Source organism: Salmo trutta, chromosome 1 (assembly GCF_901001165.1).
Source record: "Salmo trutta chromosome 1, fSalTru1.1, whole genome shotgun sequence".
Lineage (NCBI taxonomy): Eukaryota > Metazoa > Chordata > Actinopteri > Salmoniformes > Salmonidae > Salmo > Salmo trutta.
In genome coordinates, this window is record NC_042957.1 from 11612395 (window position 1) to 11638250 (window position 25856).

A 25856-nucleotide genomic window follows, 5' to 3' on the forward strand; every position below is an offset into this window, starting at 1 on the left:
TTATTCCAAACCTGACCCTGTGTAAACTCAAAGTAAAGTGATACCTTTTAGATAACACACCAGAACTGTAATCTCGAAACCAAACCCCCCTGGATCTGTTCCTCTTTCCTCTGTGATCATTACATTGGACACCGCCCCCCTTCCCAAAATGGGATAAGCCATCTACAAAGGGGCCAGGTTGCCGGGCCTTAAATATGCTTTAATCCATCATGTCATACATGTAAAATGAGGCTGAGGGATTGTAAGGGGACAAGAGGGGGTGTACATCTCCCTGTTAATGTTTCCCAAACAGTGAAGATAGATTGAGTATGTTTAACACTTCCATTTTAGTTCCCTTTCCAAAGAGCTGAACATAGAATGTGCAGGCTTCGCCAAAAACATAGCTGTAGCATAGATTTAGATAGGAGCCTATGAGCCAGTCCTGGGAGGAGGTACGAAGGAAAGAAGGAAAGGAATAAAGGAGAGAATGAAGCACAAGGGTTAGGTTTGGGGTTAGCGTTAGGATTAGGGTTAGCGTTAGGGTTAGCGTTAGCTTTAAGGTTAGTGTTAGGGTAAGCGTTAGGGTTAGCGTTAGCTTAAGGGTTAGTGTTAGGGTTAGCGTTAGCTTAAGGGTTAGTGTTAGGGTTAGTGTTAGGGTTAGCGTTAGCTTAAGGGTTAGCGTTAGGGTTAGCGTTAGCGTTAGGGTTAGTGTTAGGGTTAGGGTTAGGGTTAGGGTTAGTGTTAGGGTTAGTGTTAGGGTTAGGGTTAGTGTTAGCGTTAGCTTTAGGGTTAGTGTTAGGGTTAGGGTTAGTGTTAGGGTTAGCTTTAGGGTTAGTGTTAGGGTTAGTGTTAGGGTTAGTGTTAGGGTTAGTGTTAGGGTTAGTGTTAGTGTTAGCTTTAGGGTTAGTGTTAGTGTTAGCTTTAGGGTTAGTGTTAGGGTTAGTGTTAGTGTTAGCGTTAGGGTTAGTGTCAGCTTTAGGGTTAGGGTTAATGTTAGCGTTAGCTTTAGGGTTAGTGTTAGGGTTAGGGTTAGCGTTAGGGTTAGGGTTAGCTACTCACCAGTTGTTCACTTGCAGGATGGTGAGGCCTGTGTCCTGTGCTAGCTGCTTCTTCTGTTCCTCTGAAGGGTAGGGGTGCTGTGGTACACAGAGGACAGAAAAAACGACATCTTCAGTAAAAAAAAAAACACCCAGCTTGCATTGATTTACAAACGATCATGTCTAGACAGAAACACACGTCACATACGACTAGGGGTTAGGGTTAGGGTTAGGGTTAGACAGAAACACACCTCACATACGACCAGGGGCTTTCCATTCACAACATAAGGGAAAGTCAAACTCAGGAAATGTAATCACGCCCAGTGATAGACTCACATCCACAGTGACCCTTGGCTAATATACACACAAGTCAATCTCTCTCGTTAGCATAAGCACAAGTGAACAACCAAGACTGACCACTGATTGGCCCCCGAACACTTTGGGCTCAAAGCGTGTGGCATTGTTTGACATTATTTGACATGATTTGACAAATGATCAAATGCAATACAAAGGAACACAATGGAGACCTTTGTTAGGGCCTGAATAGGGCCTGGCCCCTGTCCCCCTGTCTCCCTGTCCCCTGCCTCTCTGCTGGCGGTGTGACAGAGGGAGGAGGGCGGCAGATTGCAGACAGAGTTTACCCATTCACAGGGTACAGGGTGGTGGGCGCTGTCAGGGCTGCAGCCACCTCCTATGGTCACCGGGTGAGGAATGAGCTCGAAACAACTTCATTTTTAAACAGGTCTTTCAGTCACACACACACGCACGCACGCACGCACGCACACACACACGCACGCACACACACACACACAAAGTCACACACACACACACACACACACACACACACACACACACACACACTCTCTTTGTCTCTCTCTCTCACACACACACACACAAACACACACAGCGCCCGCACCCACACACACACACACACACAAACACTCTCTCTCTCTCTCTCTCTCTCTCTCTCTCTCTCTCTCTCTCTCTCTCTCACACACACACACACACACACACAGCGCCCGCACCCACACACACACACACCCACACACCCCCCCCACACACACACAAACACTCTCTCTCTCTCTCTCTCACACACACACACACACACACACACACACACACACACACACAGCGCCCGCACCCACACACACACACACCCACACACCCCCCCCCCACACACACACACACACTCTCTCTCTCTCTCTCTCTCTCTCTCTCTCTCTCTCACACACACACACACACACTCTCTCTCTCTCACACACACACACACACACACACACACACACACACACACACACACACACACACACACATAAACCGCAATGGTGGTGACAAAAGCCATTGTTGCCACAAGTGATCGTCATGGTGACCTCCCAGCTTGGTGTCTGACAGTCTAGTGACGGATGGCTCAGTGCTCCTCCCTCAACCCAGCAGAATGTCTCTGTCTTCCTAAATAAAACCCTCTGCTAATGTCTCCAGTCCAATCCACAGAGGGTTGTCACATTGGGGCCTCTCTCCAATGTCTAACCCTTTTCAGCTATGTTACTTTACTCAGGTCACCTGTCATTGAGCTGTGGTTAAACAAGACTTATTCCTCTGAGCTCCAACAGGGCCTCATGGTGGAACAAGACTTATTCCTCTGAGCTCCAACAGGGCCTCATGGTGGAACAAGACTTATTCCTCTGAGCTCCAATAGGGCCTCATGGTGGAACAAGATTTATTCCTCTGAGCTCCAACAGGGCCTCATGGTGGAACAAGACTTATTCCTCTGAGCTCCAACAGGGCCTCATGGTGGAACAAGACTTATTCCTCTGAGCTCCAACAGGGCCTCATGGTGGAACAAGACTTATTCCTCTGAGCTCCAATAGGGCCTCATGGTGGAACAAGATTTATTCCTCTGAGCTCCAACAGGGCCTCATGGTGGAACAAGACTTATTCCTCTGAGCTCCAACAGGGCCTCATGGTGGAACAAGACTTATTCCTCTGAGCTCCAACAGGGCCTCATGGTGGAACAAGACTTATTCCTCTGAGCTCCAACAGGGCCTCATGGTGGAACAAGACTTATTCCTCTGAGCTCCAATAGGGCCTCAAGGTTGAACAAGAAATTCCTTTGAGCTCCGATAGGGCCTCATGGTTGATCAAGAGCACCCTTTTATAGCTGTGTTTTTGCGAAATGCAATGTATGTTTATTGTAACTAATTGAATACATTAGCATTAAAAAGAGAGCTTCACAAAGATCTGTTTCAATCAGCATGTAAGTGGAGGTCTAAAACCAACAGTTACTGTATGACCATGCTAGTTGGCCAATAATGAATCCTAGAATGAATCTAAATCTTCCATTGCTGCTTTCTCTGTACCTTTGTAGAGGAGGATCTTTAGAGCTCCTCCTCAGAACAGGAGCATAACAGCTGAAGGCTAAGACTATCTAGAGAAAGACCCTCTCTCCCCTTCTCCGACCCCAGCCTCAACGGTAAAGTTGGGACAAAACATAATCCGTCTCCTTCACCCTCTGTGGCCCGATGAATGGCTGATCGCCTGGGTGTTGCAATGGGACCATTCAGAGGACATAGAGGGGCCAAAGTCCCCCTTACACCGTGTTTCCGAGCCACATCCTTCCATGACAAACACTTGTGCTTAACCAGTGAGTCTGAAAAGAGACAGGGAACAGAGAGGGGATGATTCAATTAGCCTTCCTTTCCTTCTTCTTTTTTGTCTGTCCAATCTAAAGGTTCTTACATCCTGTACAGGAGATGTGTGACAGATGTTCACCCAGAAAACAAATAAGGAGCTTTGAAAACATCTACGAGTGGAGAGGAGAAAAGTAGAAAACCAGAGGAGAAGGAGGAGGAGTCAGAGACTGCGGCGCTGTCTATTGGGTCTGGAGATAAAAGGTGAAACTCTCCTCATAGGGGATTGGTTGGAAGTCGTTGGAATGTCAGATAGTCCTTCTGAGCCTGAACAGAGGAGTTGCATTCTGGGAAAGTAGTCTATTATGTTTTTGTAAAACGAAGTTCAGACGTTCAGTATAGTGGCATCATTCCTAACAAGTGTTGTATAATGGAGAGTCTGCAGTTAGACAACATACACTACTTGTCTTTTATACAGCCCACTGTTCCCTTGAGCCACAATTACTGTTTTTTTACAAATAAAAAATCACAGGGAAAATCATTCGGCAAAGCACTACAATGTCACAGACCAATGCCCCTGTGTTGTGACATGACTGAGTGTTGAATGCAGTAACTTGTATTACTATTACCCCCAGGAGTACTTGGCCTACCCACATGGGGAACGTGGGAAGATTCAGAAGATGTCTACAAAACATGGGCCTCATGGTTAAATGCATGATAGTCATGACCAGTTGCACAAGAGGGTGTACTTTGGGCAGAGCAAGATGTGATTGGGGTAACAGAACCACCCCAGTAGTGGAGTCTGGTTAGGGCTGGAGCTAGGGCCAGGTCGGGCCTGCTGTCTTACCGTGAGGTGCTGGAAGAGCCACGCTCGCATTATATTGGTGGCCACTTTGGGGAAGATACCTCTCTTCTTCTGTCTCTTCTTGTCCAGGTCATCCTCGTCTCCTGTGCCCGGCGATGCCAGACTGTTGTCGAGGCCATCTCCTAAAACAGGAGAAAAAGTAGCCACAAGGGATATGTTAGGAGAAGTCTTTAACTTAGACACATCACCTCCATTCGCCAGAAACGCACACTGAAAGAGTAGCAGAGGTCTAGGGCAAATCAACAGCATAGCAACAGAAGATTCCACATCTTCCACATTTGCACGACCTCATCCACATTCTGCTACAGTTCTGGATAATGTAGAGGGGCATATACTGTAATGACAGAGCTCAATAAAAAATGATGAGCTGTTAATTCAATCTGAGCAGCACGATTGACATGAAGTACTGACTGTTAGAGCCAGGCTGTAGGCTTGACATGAAGTACTGACTGTTAGCGCCAGGCTGTAGGCTTGACATGAAGTACTGACTGTTAGAGCCAGGCTGTAGGCTTGACATGAAGTACTGACTGTTAGCGCCAGGCTGTAGGCTTGACATGAAGTACTGACTGTTAGAGCCAGGCTGTAGGCTTGACATGAAGTACTGACTGTTAGAGCCAGGCTGTAGGCTTGACATGAAGTACTGACTGTTAGAGCCAGGCTGTAGGCTTGACATGAAGTACTGACTGTTAGAGCCAGGCTGTAGGCTTGACATGAAGTACTGACTGTTAGAGCCAGGCTGTAGGCTTGACATGAAGTAATGACTGTTAGAGCCAGGCTGTAGGCTTGACATGAAGTACTGACTGTTAGAGCCAGGCTGTAGGCTTGACATGAAGTAATGACTGTTAGAGCCAGGCTGTAGGCTTGACATGAAGTACTGACTGTTAGAGCCAGGCTGTAGGCTTGACATGAAGTACTGACTGTTAGAGCCAGGCTGTAGGCTTGACATGAAGTACTGACTGTTAGAGCCAGGCTGTAGGCCTGACATGAAGTACTGACTGTTAGCGCCAGGCTGTAAGTTTCACATGAAGTACTGACTGTTAGCGCCAGGCTGTAAGTTTCACATGAAGTACTGAGTGTTAGAGCCAGGCTGTAAGTTTGACATGAAGTACTGACTGTTAGCGCCAGGCTGTAGGCTTGACATGAAGTAATGACTGTTAGAGCCAGGCTGTAGGCTTGACATGAAGTACTGACTGTTAGAGCCAGGCTGTAGGCTTGACATGAAGTAATGACTGTTAGCGCCAGGCTGTAGGCCTGACATGAAGTACTGACTGTTAGAGCCAGGCTGTAGGCCTGACATGAAGTACTGACTGTTAGAACCAGGCTGTAAGTTTCACATGAAGTACTGACTGTTAGAGCTAGGCTGTAGGCCTGACATGAAGTACTGACTGTTAGAGCCAGGCTGTAGGCTTGACATGAAGTACTGACTGTTAGAGCCAGGCTGTAGGCTTGACATGAAGTACTGACTGTTAGAGCCAGGCTGAAAGTTTGACATGAAGTACTGACTGTTAGAGCCAGGCTGTAGGCCTGACATGAAGTACTGACTGTTAGCGCCAGGCTGTAGGCTTGACATGAAGTACTGACTGTTAGAGCCAGGCTGTAGGCTTGACATGAAGTACTGACTGTTAGAGCCAGGCTGTAGGCTTGACATGAAGTACTGACTGTTAGAGCCAGGCTGTAGGCTTGACATGAAGTACTGACTGTTAGAGCCAGGCTGTAGGCTTGACATGAAGTAATGACTGTTAGCGCCAGGCTGTAAGTTTCACATGAAGTACTGACTGTTAGCGCCAGGCTGTAGGCTTGACATGAAGTACTGACTGTTAGAGCCAGGCTGCATGTTTGACATGAAGTACTGACTGTTAGAGCCAGGCTGTAAGTTTGACATGAAGTACTGACTGTTAGAGCCAGGCTGTAGGCTTGACATGAAGTACTGACTGTTAGCGCCAGGCTGTAAGTTTCACATGAAGTACTGACTGTTAGAGCCAGGCTGTAGGCCTGACATGTAGTACTGACTGTTAGCACCAGGCTGTAGGCTTGACATGAAGTACTGACTGTTAGAGCCAGGCTGTAGGCCTGACATGTAGTACTGACTGTTAGCACCAGGCTGTAGGCTTGACATGAAGTACTGACTGTTAGCGCCAGGCTGTAAGTTTCACATGAAGTACTGACTGTTAGAGCCAGGCTGTAGGCCTGACATGAAGTACTGACTGTTAGCGCCAGGCTGTAGGCTTGACATGAAGTAATGACTGTTAGAGCCAGGCTGTAGGTTTGACATGAAGTACTGACTGTTAGCGCCAGGCTGTAGGCTTGACATGAAGTACTGACTGTTAGCGCCAGGCTGTAGGCTTGACATGAAGTACTGACTGTTAGAGCCAGGCTGTAGGCTTGACATGAAGTACTGACTGTTAGAGCCAGGCTGTAGGCTTGACATGAAGTACTGACTGTTAGCGCCAGGCTGTAAGTTTCACATGAAGTACTGACTGTTAGCGCCAGGCTGTAGGCTTGACATGAAGTACTGACTGTTAGCGCCAGGCTGTAAGTTTCACATGAAGTACTGACAGCGCCAGGCTGTAAGTTTGACATGAAGTACTGACTGTTAGAGCCAGGCTGTAGGCTTGACATTTCTCCTATAGAGCTCCATTTTTATGGAATGGTCTGCCTACCCATGCGAGAGACGCAGACTCAGTCTCAACCTTTAAGTCTTTACTGAAGACTTATCTCTTCAGTAGGTCCTATGATTAAGTATAGTCTGGCCCAGGAGTGTGAAGGTGAACGGAAAGGCTGGAGCAACGAACCGCCCTTGCTGTCTCTGCCTTGCCGGTTCCCCTCTTTCCACTGGGATTCTCTGCCTCTAACCATATTACAGGGGCTGAGTCACTGACTTACTGGTGTTCTTCCATGCCGTCCATGGGAGGGGTGCGTCACTTGAGTGGGTTGAGTCACTGACATGGTCTTCCTGTCTGGGTTGGCGCCCCCCCTAGGGTTGTGCCATGGCGGAGATCTTTGTGGGCTATACTCGGCCTTGTCTTCGGACGGTAAGTTGGTGGTTGTAGACATCCCTCTAGTGGTGTGGGGGCTGTGCTTTGGCAAAGTGGGTGGGGTTATATCCTGCCTGTTTGGCCCTGTCCGGAGGTATCATCGGATGGGGCCACAGTGTCTTCTGATCCCTCCTGTCTCAGCCTCCAGTATTTATGCTGCAGTAGTTTATGTGTCGGGGGGCTAGGGTCAGTCTGTTACATCTGGAGTATTCTCTTGTCTTATCCGGTGTCCTGTGTGAATTTAAATATGCTCTCTCTAATTCTCTCTTTCTTTCTTTCTCTCGGAGGAACTGAGCCCTAGGACCATGCCTCGGGACTACCTGGCATGATGACTCCTTGCTGCTGCTCCAGTTCCCACTGTTCTGCCTGCGGCTACGGAACCCTGACCTGTTCACCGGACGTGCTTGTTGCACCCTCGACAACTACTATGATTATTATTATTTGACCATGCTGGTCATTTATGAACATTTTAACATCTTGACCATGTTCTGTTATAATATCCACCCGGCACAGCCAGAAGAGGACTGGCCACCCCTCATAGCCTGGTTCCTCTCTAGGTTTCTTCCTAGGTTTTTGGCCTTTCTAGGGAGTTTTTCCTAGGGAGTTTTTCCTAGCCACCGTGCTTCTTTCACATGCATTGCTTGCTGTTTGGGGTTTTAGGCTGGGTTTCTGTACAGCACTTTGAGATTTCAGCTGATATACGAAGGGCTATATAAATAAATTTGATTTGATTGATTTGATTTGATTTGATTTGACATGAAGTAATGACTGTTAGAGCCGTGGCCAGACACAATGCGCAGGCAGCAGCATTTTAATTACATTTACATTTACATTTAAGTCATTTAGCAGACGCTCTTATCCAGAGTGACTTACAGATTGGTGCATTCACCCACTGGGGAGCCAGGCCCAGCCAATCAGAATACATTTTTCCCCGCAAAAGGGCTTTATTGCAGACAGAAATACTCCTCAGTTTCATCAGCTGTCCGGGTAGCTGATCTCAGACAAGAGAAGAAGCCGAATGTGGAGGTCCTAGGCTGGCGTGGTTACACATGGTCTGTGATTGGACGTACTGCCAAATTCTCTAAAATGATGTTGGAGGCGGCTTATGGTAAAAAAACATTAAATTCTCTGGCAACAGCTCTGGTGGACATTCCTGTAGTCAGCATGCCAATTGCACGCTCCCTCAAAACTTGAGACATGTGTGACATTGTGTTGTGTGACAAAACTGCATATGAGTGGACTTTTATTGTCCGTAGCACAAGGTGCACCTGTGTAATGATCATGCTGTTTAATCAGCTTCTTGATATGCCACACCTGTCAGGTGGGTGGATTCTCTTGGCAGGGCAAAATGCTCACTAAGATGGATATAAATACATTTATGCACAACATTTGTGAAAAATACAATTATTGTACTTATGGAAATTTTATGGGTTCTTTTATTTCAGCTCATGAAACATGGGACCAACACTTTAAATATTGCGTTTATATTTTTGCCCAGTATAGATATTCCACAATTTGATAAAGACAAATGGTTTAGTTGTAAAAAAAAAAAAAAAGGGAAAATGTCACAATAACAAAATAACAATTGTGACCTCACAGTTAAGGCATGACATCACAATAACATAACAAACCCCCTCACCTGTGAAGTTGAAAGCAGGGCGCTCCTTTTGTCTATGTGTGCTAAGGATGTTTGGGTGGATGGAGGGGGGTGTTATGGGGCTGGGGGGGTTGTGGTCATTCCCCCTCAAACCCCCCATGTGTTCAGTGACCTAGCCTTCCCCTACCCCTTCCACCTTCACACCCCCCTCCAGTCTGTCTGTGTTGGATTGTCTGACTCACACTGCGACGCACACACACACACACGCACACACACACACACACACACACACACACACACACACACACACACACACACACACACACACACACACACACACACACACACACACACACACACACACACACACACAGCCACACAACACACACAGCCTCTCTCTCCTACTTGTATTATTGTTTCAATGGGAACCTTCTCACAGATCAAGGCTAGAAGGCTCCCTTTTAAACTGAGATTTCCGCGGCTTCCGCCCCTGCCCTCGCTCCCCATTGCTCTCCATCACAGAACCTTCTGTGCACTCTCTCTCCCTCTCTTTCTCTCTCTCTCTGTCTCTTTCCTTCTCCCTCTCCGCCATTAATTGTGCATCAGCCGAGATGATTTACTTTTAACAGTGGTGGTTGTTTTTCTTGCCCTCGGGGCAGAGATGCCTTGAAAGCCTGCCTGGAGGGCATGTGAATAATGCATCTGAGAGACTCCTCCCCGGAGGCGGGACTGGAACCCTACTTTTCATAAGATTTGCCCTGGCATGTCTTTTTGTTTTTGGGGATGCATCAATCAAAGGGGCTTCTATATATGCACCCATAATCATGCATAAATATTTCAGCTAATGAATATTGCCATTAAAAAGGATGACTTGGACTGAGTGGGGTGGGAGGGGAGGGGAGGGGAGGGGTGGGTTGGGGATGGAGGTGTTCTGATGAATGGTGTAGTCCAAGTCAAGGACAGGGCAGGTTGTTTGGCCACTGTCTCCTTTGCTTATGTGATGCTTTACTTTGTGTGTCCTCTATTCCTCATCCTCTCTGTTCATAGATGTTATAACAAGCTTTTATAACAGGTTTCTTTTCTAAGCTTTTGGTCTTATGACTGACACAAATGAGGAGGTTTGTTGTGGGAAGAAAAGTCTTGGAGGATGGTGTTGAAGAGATCTGTTGTTTCAGAGAGGACAGTTAATATCCTGTCTCACAGGCTAGGAGAGACATTTTGTTCAGAAATGCCTTGAGTGGTGAAATAATCAATAAAAAACGATACCTATCAATGACTAAACATTTGGGCTGGTGCGGGTGATCAAAATGACAAAAATCCATGTTGGTCATTTTAAATTAGTTATGTATCTGTTTCTGTACCAAATAACTGAAACCAATGGAAGAGAGAATGAGGGAAAGAATGAAAAATAGGAAGTCACCAGCACGGCCTAATTATATCTAAGGAGCGTCAACCCCCCCTGCCCCCCTCTTCTCCCCCCAGCCCTCCTCCTCTCCCCCCTGCCCTCCTCCTCTCCCCCCTGTCCTCCTCCTCTCCCCCCTGCCCCCCTCCTCCCCCCTCCTCTCCCCCTGCCCCCCTCCTCTCCCCCCAGCCCTCTTTTTTTTCCTGCTCCAGAGAGGGAAGGCCGCAGGGCAGATCCTCTGCTACGCTAATCGCTTCTGACTGTTCCCTGGCAACTCAGCCAATCTAAGCAGTGTGACAGTGCACTACTCTCAAAATCGTACCCGTGGAACGCTCCTCCCGTGGCCTAGCCCCCTCGCCTGCCTGCCTACCCCGCTCCCTCCCTGCTTGCCTGCCCCGCTCCCTTCCTCCCTCCCCCCTGCATGCCTGCCCCGGTGTCTGCACTCGTGACACGGGGGGCTGCTGCCGTGGGGAAGGCTGGAGTACTGCCTCGGGCGCTTTAGGGAAAACAGCACCCTAAGATATGAAGAAGAGAGGCATCCTTGGCTGGCTTCCAACCCCCAACACCCTACTCTAAGCCCCTCTCTCTCCCTCTCTCTTCCTCTCTCAGTCTCTCCTTCTCTCTCCCTCTCTCTTCCTCTCTGTCTCTCCTCTCTCCCTCTATCTTCCTCTCTCTGTCTCTCCTTCTCTCTCTCCCTCTCTCATTCTTTCTCTGTCTCTCCTTCTCTCTCTCCCTTTCTCTTCCTCTCTCTCATCAACAACATCAGAGACCAGTGCTCCTACAATTAGGTATAAACTGGGAAAACTAGATGAGGCAAGAGAATCCACATGATGACATGTCCATATCAGACAAAGTGCAGGGTTGGCTATTAGCTAACAGAACTGATTGCTGTATTCCGGCCTGCATCAGTGATGGGAACTCAATGCAGCCTGCCTAATGAGCTCACCTGGACCTGATCCATCACCAATGACACTTCTCAGCTCCTCCTGTTATTACCCATGATGCACACTGCTAAATGGGAGTTGTTGTCTGGAAGCTTTCCAAGACACTGGGAATCCTATATTGATGTTGATGAATAGATCTAGAATCGTTCCTCCCAGAGGCCTTTATCCTATTGATTTGGAGTGGTGATTGGTAAGGGCTGGATTAAGATGAACACTTCTAGTTCTTGTGCCTCTCTCCCTTGTTATTTGTGAGAGCATCTTGTCACAGGTTATATGGGGACATTAGCCTGCAGTGTCATTGGTATGTCACCACCAGCAGTTCTGGATTCCATTTTCGGGGGTATCCGGAGGAGACAAAAAGATGCACGGACTGCATCCTGTTTCTTCCCGCTCTGCATTCCCCTCTTTGTAAACGCTAGTGTACAGCGGCTTCACAGCACCTAGTTCCCCTTGGTTTCCTTTTCTTTTTTTATGACGGACATTCCAAGCCCCGCCCCCAAAAAACATTCCTAGGATAGCTCATCCCTTTTAGAACTGTCCCTGTGCCCCATCTATCTGAGAGTCACTCCGGGGGAGGTGGAATCAAAGACATTCCCTTCTGCATATCACACAGCTTACAAGAAAACAACCAAAGACTGCATAAAGCAATGGGTTAGCGGTTAGCCACATGGCTAACATAGTCACTAAGCCATAACTACACCACCAATCAACCAACCACATATCAACTACCTGTGGTTGATACCAACCATACTAACCACAATTCTCTCCCATTAGATAAGACTGTAGGTTCACCCTTTTAAGGGTTTTATCATTGAACCACACAACCATGACTAATGTCCATTCGGACAATAGGAGCTCCCTCATAGTAGGTACTTTGAAGAGCATCAGTAATCTCCTAGCCAGGCCTGCGCTGCTGACGTAAAGGCCCCGCTTTGGCCCCCAGGTCCCTTCCTATGTTAAAAGTGTTTGCTTTCCTCATCCCCTTGAATGAGAAAAGGGATGGTAACAAGGGATGAAAACAAGGGATGAAAACAAGGGATGAAAAAATAGCCGAGTCCCCAGGAGGATTATGAGGAGCAGCAGGTAGGCAGGGAAGCATCAGATCCTGCTACCAGTGACTATAACTGGGACTCTGATCATTCTGGGGCTATTTCTCCCCTTTGTTCCTCCATACATAAAGTGGCTCTGTCCTTCTCAGCTCCACGGCAGGGGTTATTGTGCTTCCCCAGCCTCTATGCATTCTCTACCCAGGTCAAAAGGGCAGGGAGACATGGACTTTGGGTCCCCCCCCCCCCGCTTTTGTTTAAAAAAATAAACATCTCCAGAGGAACCAAGGAAAAAGCCATTCACACCATCCTTTCCCCCTCTGCTGACAACACCATCATTTCCCCCTCTGCTGACAACACCATCCTTTCCCCCTCTGCTGACAGCACCATCCTTTCCCCCTCTGCTGACAGCGCCATCCTTTCCCCCTCTGCTGACAACACCATCCTTTCCCCCTCTGCTGACAACACCATCCTTTCCCCCTCTGCTGACAACACCATCCTTTCCCCCTCTGCTGACAACACCATCCTTTCCCCCTCTGCTGACAACACCATCCTTTCCCCCTCTGCTGACAACACCATCCTTTCCCCCTCTGCTGACAACACCATCCTTTCCCCCTCTGCTGACAGCACCATCCTTTCCCCCTCTGCTGACAACACCATCCTTTCCCCCTCTGCTGACAATACAATTCACATAGTCAGTGCTACTGTGTTACGGCATACAATGACATTAAACATGACATGGATACTAGGCTAAGTGAAATTCGTTGAACGTGTTTTTCAGATAGTTAGGATAACGGAAGAAACTGCAGTAAAATCAGGAGGAATAAACTTAATCTTTGTTTCTGACTGTCCTTTCATCCTCTGAATTGCTCTTGTCTTGCAAAACATCCTGCCATTGTTTAGCTCAGTGCCTTGCTATTGATGCCTGATGGGCAGAGGGTGGTAAGTTGCTTTAAAGTCTATTCTATTTTTACTGCGGCCATAGGAGAGAAAAACAAAAACAAGTCATAAAACCCTTATAGCCTCCAATGAGCTCATCACAGGCCAAATGAACAGCCGGCACACAGACAGAAAGCCAAGTAGGCTATTATACAGCAATACTGGACACAGTCATGCAAAACAAGTCATTGGCAATAATTACCCTCATCATATCAGATTAAACTTTTGAACTTTATCACCTGACCTGGATAAGTGATCCCTCACCATCAAAACCCAACAAACTAACTGTTGATTCAACAACAACCTCTTATCTCAACATTATCTGAATGATAAGGATGGAGAAACAATAGCTGCTTATCATTATGATCTCTGGAGAGACTAAGTTTCATCTAAAGCCCACAAGTAGAGAAAAGACCATTGCCTTTGTATGAGGTCAGCACTGAGGTTAACCTTTGATATGGTATTGAGTCTAAAGAGAAGCTGTGGTTCTCTTACCGAGTTCGCTGCTGTTGTCCCCACTCTGGGAGACGTGGCCCCCGCTGGAGGGCCCCGGGGTACCCACGGATGGCGTGGAGTGGGCGTCATCCAGGTCTCTCCAGGACGCCGGGTTCTGGGGTCCACAGAGAATCAACATATCCCCCGTCCCGACCACACAACAGCAGAGGAGGGAGAGAACGAGAGAGAGAGGGAGAGGGAGAGGGAGAGGGAGAGGGAGAGAGGGAGAGGGAGAGGGAGAGAGAGAGAGAGAGAGAGAGAGAGAAAGAGAGAGAGAGATCACATTAGAGAACAGTGGATACAGTATGCCATCGCTGAACATCAATGTAACTCCCTAACACACACACATACACGCACACACACACACAAACATACGCACTCAAACACACACAAACCCAGCCAATTTACCACAGCGCACAATATGACCATGTTGTCAATAAGAAAATAGAACATGTCCATAAAATCCATAATCCAATAATCCAACAATGTAAATTACCATTTTCCCTGAGACTGAGACGGCGGCAAAATAAAATAAAAAATAAAACTTTAAAGCTGATATTCAGCTACACTAGCTAATACTGTAGAGCCAAAGCAATCAGCACCAGAGCTCCAGCAACACTTCTTCCTTTCCTCTATCCTCCGGTGTCTTGACTGATTCTGAAGCCCAGTGGTCTCTCCGAACACCTATTTATTGGGCCATATATGCGCAGGGACCAGGGTACTTAGACAGTCTAAAGCTGAGGGCCAAACAGCAGAGCAACCTCTTCAGCCTCTTGGCGTCAGCTGTTCGCCGGATGGCGCTCAGATGAAGAGCTCAGCCAACGACAAGAATAATCACAGCAACAATGGCAGCGCAGTGTGAATGAGGCCTCTCATCGAGCTCGACGAGCAGGCCCCCTTTTCCATCCCAACACACAGTAATTAGAAAGCTGTTTGTGTGGCGTCCCATTCAAAGTGCCATGTGTTTCCACGTTTATCAAGCTAATGAAGGGGGTTCTTTACTCACTCACACCCCAGCTGTTAAGATTACATTAATTACAGATACAGTGTGGTCTATCCTTCTTTAAAATGTATCGTACAAACTTAGATCCATAAAGGTAGAGAAGTTAAGATAATACAAATAGATAATAAATTATGACATCATAACTGATTTCAACTGATCTTCAATTACACATTTGTCATCCCTTAACTCAGATGAGTCTTCTTACTCTGTAAGTTTGTGATATAAACACGAATATTGAGCTGCTCTCTCTTGGATATAGGCTGGGTTGTGGACTCACGCAAACATTTCCAAAAGAGAGGCAGAGTTGGTGTGTCCTGAAGAGAACCAACATACTGTACTCATTGTGAGGTTTAGCTGCCTAGAACTGGCAGAGAGAACAGAGTTCTAAACTCCTGAAGATTTGTCATGAACTTCTCACACGTACAGCAAATCAAATCAAATCACATTTTATTGGTTACATACAAGCATTTATCAGATGTTATTGCAGGTGTAGCGAAATGCTTGTGTTTCTAGCTTCAACAGTGCCGTAATATCTAACAGGTAATATCGAACAATTTCACAACAATACACACAATACACACAAATCTAAAGTAAAGGAATGGAATTAAGAATATATATACACTACGGGTCAAAAGTTTTAGAACACCTACTCATTCAAAGGTTTTTCTTTATTTTTACTATTTTCTACATTGTAGAATAATAGTGAAGACATCAAAACTATGAAATAACACATGGAATCATGTAGTAACCAAAAAAGTGTTAAACAAATCAAAATATATTTTATATTTGAGATTCTTAAAATAGGCACCTTTTGCCTTGATGACAGCTTTGCAAACCATTGGCATTCTCTCAACCAGCTTCATGAGGTAGTCACCTGGAATGCATTTCAATTAACCGGAGTGACTTCTTAAAAGTTAATTTGTGCAATTTCTTTCCTTCTTAATGCATTTGAGCCAATCAGTTGTGTTGTGACAAGGTAGGGGTGGTATACAGAAGATAGCTCTATTTGGTAAAAGATCAAGCCCATATTATGGCAAGAACAGCTCAAATAAGCAAAGAGAAATGACAGTCCATCATTACTTTAAGACACGAAGGTCAGTCAATACGGAACATTTCAAGAACAATGAACATTTCTTCAAATGCAGTCGCAAAAACCACCAAGCGCTATGACGAAACTAGCTCTCATGAGGACCGCTACAGGAAAGGAAGACCCAGAGTTACCTCTCCTGCAGAGGATAAGTTCATTAGAGTTACCAGCCTCAGAAATTGCAGGCCAAATAAATGCTTCACAGAGTTCAAGTAACAGACCCATCTCAACATCAACTGTTCAGAGGAGATCGTGTGAATCAGGCCTTCATGATTGAATTACCGCAATGAAACCACTACTAAAGGACATCATTAATTAGAAGAGACTTGCTTGGGCCAAGAAACCAGAGAAATGGACATTAGATTGGTTTAAATTATTCCTTTGGTCTGGAGTCCAAATTTGAGATTTTTGGTTTCCCACCATAAAGCATAGAGGAGGAGGTGTTATGGTGTGGGGGTGCTTTACTGGTGACCCTGTTTGTGATTTATTTAGAATTCAAGGCACACTTAACCAGCATAGCTATCACAGAATTCTGCAGCGATACACCATCCCATCTGGTTTGCGTTTAGCGGGACTATCATTTGTTTTTCAACAGGACAATGACCCAACACTCCTCCAGGCTGAGTAAGAGCTATTTGACCAAGAAGGAGAGTGCAGCATCAGATGACCTGACATCCACAATCCCCCGACCTCAACCAAATTGAGATGATTCGGCGTGAGTCAGACCGCAGTGTGAAGGGAAAGCAGCCAACAAGTGCTCAGCATATGTGGGAACTCCTTCAAGCCTGTTGGGAAAGCATTTCAGGTGAAGCTGGTTGAGAGAATGCCAAGAGTGTGCAAAGCTGTTATCAAGGCTATTTGAAGAATCTCAAATATAAAATATATTTTGATTTGGTTAACACTTTTTTGTTTACTACATGATTCCATATTTGTTATTTCATAGTTTTGATGTCTTCACTATTATTCTACAATGTAGAAAATAGTAAAAAATAAAGAAAACCCTTGAATGAGTAGGTGTTCTAAAACTTTTAACCTGTAGTGTATATGGACGAGCAATGTCAGAGTGGCATAGACTAAGATACAGTAGAATAGAATAGAATACAGTATTTACATATGTAAACATATGTAAACAAAACATGTAAACATTATTAAAGTGACCAGTGTTCCATTTATTCAAGTGGCCAGTGATTTCAAGTCTATGTATCTAGGCAGCAGCCTCTAATGTGCTAGTGATGGCTATTTAACAATCTGATGACCTTGAGATAGTTGTTTTTAGTCTCACAAGTTGCTTTTAGTATTCAGATAATTGTTTCTGAAATAACGCAAATGTGAAAGACTGGAAATGGACACTAAAGTTGCCTTCACAACCACTAATCAACACAGCTACACAAACAGCTGTTGTTCTTCTCAATCATGAACTAGGCCCAAGATACAGAGTGGTTGGCATTCACATACACCGTTCTGCGTGTGCATTGCATGTGTCCTTACACCACAGGAGGCTGGTGAGAGGAGGACGGCTCATAATAATAGCCGGAATGGAGAGAATGGAGTGGTATTAACATAGAAACCACGTGTTTGATGTGTTTGATACCATTCCATTAATTTGGTTCCTTCAATTACTATGAGCCCGCCCTCCCCAATTAAGGTGCCACCAGCCGCCTGTGCCTAACACCCAGAGGACTACAGCCCATACATTATGCTGAAAGCCATGTGGCCCTGTATGGCTCAGATGGTAGAGCATAGAATGCTTGCAACAACAGGATTGTGGCTTGATTCCCGGTTCCAACGATACGTAAAATGTATGAAGCGTGACTGTAAGCCTCCTTGGATAAAAGTGTCTGCTAAATGGCATACATTATTATTATATTAGGAATACATTCATACACTGTTCTGCATGTGACCTAACACCCAGAGAAGTTCAGCCCATATATATGCATTGGACAAAAGGTGAACTGGATCACGGGACAGCCAGCAGCAGAATGTCCTGTCAGATAAGTGAACCTTGAACAATGTTCACAACACGCACATACATACAAAGTGTGTTTGTGTCTACATCCACTGAATTAAGAAAATGCAACATCATCTAACAATGTGAATACAATGAAATTAGATGTGGACAGTAAACACCATTTTTTTCTGATAGTCATGAGTAGTTTACTTCGGATAAACCTACTTAGTGTAAAGGACAGCAATCTAATATGAGGAATCTCCCCAACACAAAGTTGATGCCATTGCTCCAGTACCGTAGGGTTATTAAAGGAACCATGAAATCAGAATTGACATGTGGGAGGAGAAAGAGCCCGTGTAGGGGGCACCCTATAGGCCCATGGATTGACAAAGACCCTCCTCTTTACCGACAATAGTAATCCAATTGGTTTAGCATTCAAGTGTAAAATCAAACACTAGTCCTCATAGCCCTCTTAGAGGGGAGGGAGAGGGGAAAGACCAAACAGGACACATCCAGCTGTACTCTTCACCATGCAGACCCAATAATCATCATCATCATCACCACCATCATCATCACCACCACCACCACCACCATCATCACCACCACCACCACCATCATCTTCGTCATCATCCTCATCATCATCATCATCTACACCATCATCATCATAATCTTCATCATCATCATCCTCATCACCACCACCACTATCCTCATCATCACCACAACCACCATCATCATCATCCTCATCACCACCATCCTCATCATAATCATCATCACCACCATCATCATCATCACCACCATCATCAACATCAACATCCTCATCATCATCACCACCATCATCAACATCATCATCCACATCATCATATCCATCATCAACATCATCAACATCATCATCCTAATCATCATCACCATCATCATCACCATCATCCTCATCATCCTCATCATCCTCATCATCATCATCATCCTAATCATCATCATCATCATCATCACCATTATCATTATCATCTTCATCCTCATCATCATCACCACCATCATCCTCATCATCACCACCATCATCATCCTTATCCTCTTCATCATCATCCTCATAACCACCACCATCATCATCATCACCATCATCACCACCACCATCATCATCATTATCATAATCTTCATCATCATCACCACCACCATCATCATCATCTCCACCATCATGATCATACCATCATCATCCTCATCATCATCATCCTCATCACCATCATCATCCTCATCATCCTCATCATCATCACCATCATCATCACCACCATCATCATCATCCACATCATCACCACCATCCTCATCATCTTCATCATCATCCCCACCATCATCAACATCATCATCATCATCACCATCATCATCATCTTCATCCTCATCATCATCATCACCATCATCATCCTCATCCTCCTCATCATCATCCTCATCATCATCACCATCATCCTCATCATCCTCATCATCATCATCATCCTAATCATCATCACAATCATCATCACCATCACCACCATCATCATCATCCTCATCATCATCATCATCATCATCACCATCATCCTCATCATCACCACCATCCTCATCATCACCATCATCATCCTTATCCTCTTCATCATCATCCTCATAACCACCACCATCATCATCATCACCATCATCATCATCACCACCACCATCCTCATCATCATCATTATCACCATCATCATCATCATCACCACCACCATCATCATCATTATCATCATCTTCATCATCATCATCACTATCATCATCAACATCATCATCCTCATCCTCACCACCATCATCATCGTCATCACCACAATCCTCATCATCATCACCATCACCATCACCATCATCATCATCACCACTACCATCATCACCACCATCATCATCATCATCCCCACCATCATCCACATCATCATCATCATCACCATCATCATCCTCTTCATCATCATCACCATCATCATCCTCATCCTCCTCATCATCATCCTCATCATCATCACCATCATCCTCATCATCATCACAATCATCATCACCATCATCCTCATCACCATCATCATCATCCTCATCATCATCCTCATCATCATCACAATCATCATCACCATCATCACCATCATCCTCATCATCATCATCCTCATCATCATCATGATTATCACCAACATCATCACCATCACCAACATCACCACATCCTCATCATCATCATTATCACCATCATCATCATCACCACCACCATCATCATGATTATCATCATCTTCATCGCCATCATCATCACCATCATCCTCATCACCACCATCCTCATCATCATCATCCTCATCACCACCATCATCATCATCATCACCACCATCATCATCATCCTCATCACCACCACCATCATCATCACCACCACCATCCTCATCATCATCATCATCCCCACCATCATCCTCATCATCATCCTCACAGATCACTGCACCTGTACATTGCCCACCTGTAAACAGCCCATCTATCTACCTACCTCATCCCCATACTGTATTTATTTATTTATCTTGCTCCTTTGCACCCCAGTATCTCGACTTGCACATACATCTCCTGCACATCTACCATTCCAGTGTTTAATTGCTATATTGTAATTACTTCGCCACCATGGCCTATTTATTGCCTTAACTTACCTCATTTGCACTCACTGTATATAGACTTGTTGTTTTCTTTTGTTCTCCTGTATTATTGACTGTATGTTTTGTTTATTCCATGTGTAACTCTGTGTTGTTGTATGTGTCGAATTGCTATGCTTTATCTTGGCCAGGTCGCAGTTGCAAATGAGAACTTGTTCTCAACTAGCCTACCTGGTTAAAAAAAGGTGAAATAAATAAATAAAAATCATCATCCTCATCATCATCACCATCATCATCACCATCATCACCATCATCATCACCATCATCATCACCATCCTCATCATCATCATCATCATCATCACCATCACATCCTCATCATCATCATCACCATCATCATCACCATCCTCATCATCACCATCACCATCATCATCATCATCCTCATCATCATCATCATCATCACCATCATCATTATTACCAATCTTAATTGATCTATTACTAATGTATTAGCTCAAATTAAATATATCAAACATTAAATTAAGGAAAGAATATAAAATAATAAAAAAGGGCTTCCTAATTAGCACACATTGTCATCTAATTGTCATCTTCTCTCTCCCTCTCTGATAAACCTATAAAATAGATGATTTATACAATAGAGCTGAAAAAGGGGAACAATTCCCTCTCTCATTCCTCTTCTTTTTAAGAAGACATGAGAGCTCTACAAAACTTCCCTCAGTACACATCACCGTTAGCACTCATTTTTGCAGACATGTAGGTGCATTGAATTACTTTTTGTTGATAGGTTACTAATACAATAATTGTTTAATAGTAACCAGTAAATTCAATGTGAGACCGTTTATTTTGAAAACTGTCGATTAAATTTGTTATATATTAAACTGACTCACAATTAGGCTAAATTGCCCATGATCTTGAAATTATAGTTTTGTACATCGTAAAGACCATGCTACTAGCAGCACCCCTTGCAAGAATTAGCACCAATATGTAATTTCGAAGCCTAGACACTCACGTGATCTGCTAGATTTGTGGAAGATCCTGTCAGGTCATCTAAGTCGGATTTGCAGCCATCTCGGTCGTCTATAACCAAGTCGATGGGCATTTTGCCTTTCAAACAACTGATGTACCGATGGCAGAAGTTGTCGCAGAGCTCGTGCACCTATTCAATGAAAATTCGTGTTAGCAGCACCCTTACAAGATCTCGGTGCCACAGCCATGTGTAGGCCTATGTGTGTTAGAGGAAAATATTACACTTCAAGAAGTTAAAGCTATGCTATTATGAGTGATTGTATAACGTTCCTACAAAAAAATATAATAACAAAAAAGCAAAGAGTAAAGCATTAAATATAGGTTTACAATAAAACATAATTTACCTTCTCTAATTCTAAAAGATGAAATCGTAATACTTGAATAGCTTGGATCATCTGGAAAAAAAGAACATATCAAATGTAGTATTTAGTCATGCTGACATGTTTGCCTCAAATGAATAGTAACTAGGCCTATGTAATAACACCATACATTAATGAATAGTAACTAGGCCTATGTAATAACACCATACATTAATGAATAGTAACTAGGCCTATGTAATAACACCATACATTAATGAATAGTAACTAGGCCTATGTAATAACACCATACATTAATGAATAGTAACTAGGCCTATGTTATAACACCATAGATTAATGAATAGTAACTAGGCCTATGTAATAACACCATACATTAATGAATAGTAACTAGGCCTATGTAATAACACCATACATTAATGAATAGTAACTAGGCCTATGTAATAACACCATACCTGAATGAATAGTAACTAGGCCTATGTAATAACACCATACATTAATGAATAGTAACTAGGCCTATGTAATAACACCATACATTAATGAATAGTAACTAGGCCTATGTAATAACACCATAGATTAATGAATAATAAGCCTATGTAATAACACCATACATTAATGAATAGTAACTAGGCCTATGTAATAACACCATACATTAATGAATAGTAACTAGGCATATGTTATAACACCATAGATTAATGAATAGTAACTAGGCCTATGTAATAACACCATACATTAATGAATAGTAACTAGGCCTATGTAATAACAACATAGATTAATGAATAGTAACTAGGCCTATGTAATAACACCATACATTAATGAATAGTAACTAGGCCTATGTAATAACACCATACATTAATGAATAGTAACTAGGCCTATGTAATAACAACATAGATTAATGAATAGTAACTAGGCCTATGTAATAACACCATACATTAATGAATAGTAACTAGGCCTATGTAATAACAACATAGATTAATGAATAGTAACTAGGCCTATGTAATAACACCATACATTAATGAATGCACACTTTAGGCCTATACAGTAAAGTAGCCATAAGTTACAGTATGTTACAATGTATTTTCTTAATCAAATAGATGCTTTAGCAGAGCAATGGTTCCTAGACAGTCCCTGCTTTTGGGATGCCCAAGGCAAGGACCTCCGCGGCTACCCGCTGCAGAGGAACAAAATAGGCCTTTAACTACGACTCGTCTGCGTTTCCTGTTGCTCCTTCAATGGAACATTCTGAATTGTCGTGTTGTATTTAAACAAAGTGAAACAAGACAATATGACACGATTTATCCAGCTGCGCAATTGATGCGTAAAAAGTGGACATGTAAGTTATCTGGCTTACCAAATTGTCCACCTCTTGATTCGATGAAAATAACGGTTTTTCTGCACGTATCTATAGAGAAAACATCATATTAGTCTATTGTCTGCATACCGCAATCAATCAGATAGTCCATCAATCTATCAATCAAACAGGCAAGCAATCAATCAAACAATTCATCCATCCGTCCATCAATTATCAAACATTAAAAAAAGGAAAATATGATGAACGTTTAAAAGCACAGATAATGGCCAAAGCAGGCTATACAAACCTCTATTCCTATCGTTGTCTATATTTTAGGTCATAAAAAAAGGGCTTATCATAAACCACATGTACCAGTACCTGTTTTGCAAAGACAGCGATGTCTTCGTTGAAGGAGTCTGAGGAGCAGACATCGCCGCCCGCTACTCCAGGCTCCCTGGGCGTGCAGGTCGCCAACTCACACTTCTCAAACACCAGGGCTAGCAGAGGGAACAACGGGTGACTGCAACATGATGCAGACAAAACATCAACGCCAATTAGACGAGGAATGTTAAATAAACGTTTTGTTCAAGTGGACTGTGTTGTATTTTAAGGTTTCATGATCCGTGTCTTGTATTTGTTTTTAGCCTAGCATAGCTGATAAATGTGAAGTGTCTCCACTCAGAATAAGGGCCACAATCTTGAGATGCGTGCATACCCGTAAAACACATTATTTGCGCAAAATGTGGCATTGACATAAACTCGATTTACGCACGTAGCCTATGTCAAGTTAGGATTTGGTTCTAATTTCTCGATAGTCGATAAATACCCTATTCACATCTAAATGTTATGAGTATAGGTCTAACAAGAATAAGAAAACCTAGCAGAGACAAATGTGGAATATTTCTGATGCGCACCCATAGATTTGATCTTTGTCTCTTTTTAATGCGTCGTTCACCACGCTGCCCATGCTGGGCATGATGTTGTGGGGTGCGTGGGATCCATAGTGCTGGGTTGGATGTGCAGTCGGACCATGGTTCAGGTGGTGGACTTGCGGAAGAGGCCGGGGAGCATGCGGGTCTCCATACATGGACGCCGGGAGTCCAACTCCGTCCATCCCAACACCATAGTGGGACAGTTCATCGTACTGGATGGAGAAAGACAGAGTTACATGTGAGAAACTCATGGACTGTCTGTTGGTATGCTTCTATCACGGATTTATCGTAGGCTACAGACATCCCCCAAACACAAGCCTTTACTCATGAGAATGACAGTGAACATTCATTTGATCAAATTTCCCATGCATGGAAAACAGAACAACTAATCTAATGCTGGGTGCAGACTGCTGAGAAAAGCTCAACGTGTAGGCTACTTGTATGTGGAGAGTTGAGATGTTCTCAGCCTGTCCAGATTACTTATGGGTAAATGAGGTTCGATCAATATGTATAAGAAATTATACATTGCAACTGCACTAAAGCCTACCCTTTGCGCCATCGACATGCGCCTGTCTTGGAGATAAAAAGGTAAGAAACAGGGAATGTGTCAGTCCGCAGAGAAGGTGGTCAGGTACTGTGAGTCCGCAGAGAAGGTGGTCAGGTACTGTGAGTCCGCAGAGAAGGTGGTCAGGTTCTGTGAGTCCGCAGAGAAGGTGGTCAGGTACTGTGAGTCCGCAGAGAAGGTGGTCAGGTACTGTGAGTCCACAGAGAAGGTGGTCAGGTACTGTGAGTCCACAGAGAAGGTGGTGTATAAAGTTGATGACTTTTACATCCACTTGAGAATTGTAATCCGCAGTGGCAATAAAGAAGAAACCCGCAGCAAGGGGAAGATGTGTATTTTTCAACAAGAAAAAAAATATTACAATAGCCTAAATGGAAAAATCACCATAACGGATAAGACCAACTAGAACCTTCGGTTAAAAGTTTTTTAAGCGCATCAACAACTCGCATGTATCGGTCCTGCTGTCAATCACTGAGACCGGTTGTCAAGGTAATCTAAATACGGTGTACAGAGATTATTAGTTCCAGAAGGCAGTCCATTCCTCCAACGCACAGCTTTTGAATGAAATCTCATAAGAAAGACTATATTGATGCGTCGGTCCTCGTGGCCATTTCCTCTGGCTCTGAAACGTGAGGGTGTCAGCGAATGTTAGCAGGTTGTCTGTGAGCGCGCTTATAGGATAGACTGGCTCCACTGATCAGCGGGAGAAGGTGATGACGGAACCCGGAAAGTGGGAGGGTGCAACCAGTCCCATACTGCTAAATAAAGGGGATTGGAGCAATGCCTGTGACACGCCAGCGAATGTTGTTTGCATTGGATCAAGCAGAGGGTGACGCAAAATAACAGTCACCAATAAAGGAATTTGGTAGATGGCAATTCAACACTTTAACTATTCCCCTTGAACGTTACCGTCAAGAAAACTACATGTTTTTGTTTTTAAATGGCCTAACTTGCCCAACTGTCTGATGCTTTTAACGCAAGGTGCCTGGCGCAAAAGCCATGGGTAAAGTGCAGTCTTGAGAAGAGATGAGAATGATAACCCTATGGGTTTGGCGTATGGTAAAAATGACAATTATTTCCCCCTTTCTGTGGTAATGATCCAGGTAAAATCATAGGCGTACATCATGCATAGC

General features: G+C 44.3%; 1 protein-coding gene across 1 annotated transcript in view; it reads right to left on the minus strand.

Moving 5' to 3' along the window:
- LOC115162015 (homeobox protein Meis2-like) overlaps positions 1-25380 on the minus strand; it is a 29363-nt gene extending 3983 nt beyond the window's left edge. The window contains exons 1-9 of the mRNA XM_029712968.1: positions 24709-25380; positions 24144-24373; positions 23608-23749; positions 23290-23340; positions 21969-22019; positions 21608-21754; positions 13967-14081; positions 4491-4630; positions 1039-1115 (exon numbers count right to left, since the gene is read on the minus strand). Coding sequence (XP_029568828.1) covers positions 1039-1115; positions 4491-4630; positions 13967-14081; positions 21608-21754; positions 21969-22019; positions 23290-23340; positions 23608-23749; positions 24144-24373; positions 24709-24726 — 971 coding nt within the window. The 5' untranslated portion in view covers positions 24727-25380. The remainder of the gene's footprint in view (positions 1-1038; positions 1116-4490; positions 4631-13966; positions 14082-21607; positions 21755-21968; positions 22020-23289; positions 23341-23607; positions 23750-24143; positions 24374-24708) is intronic.
- Positions 25381-25856: the final 476 nt, after the last annotated feature.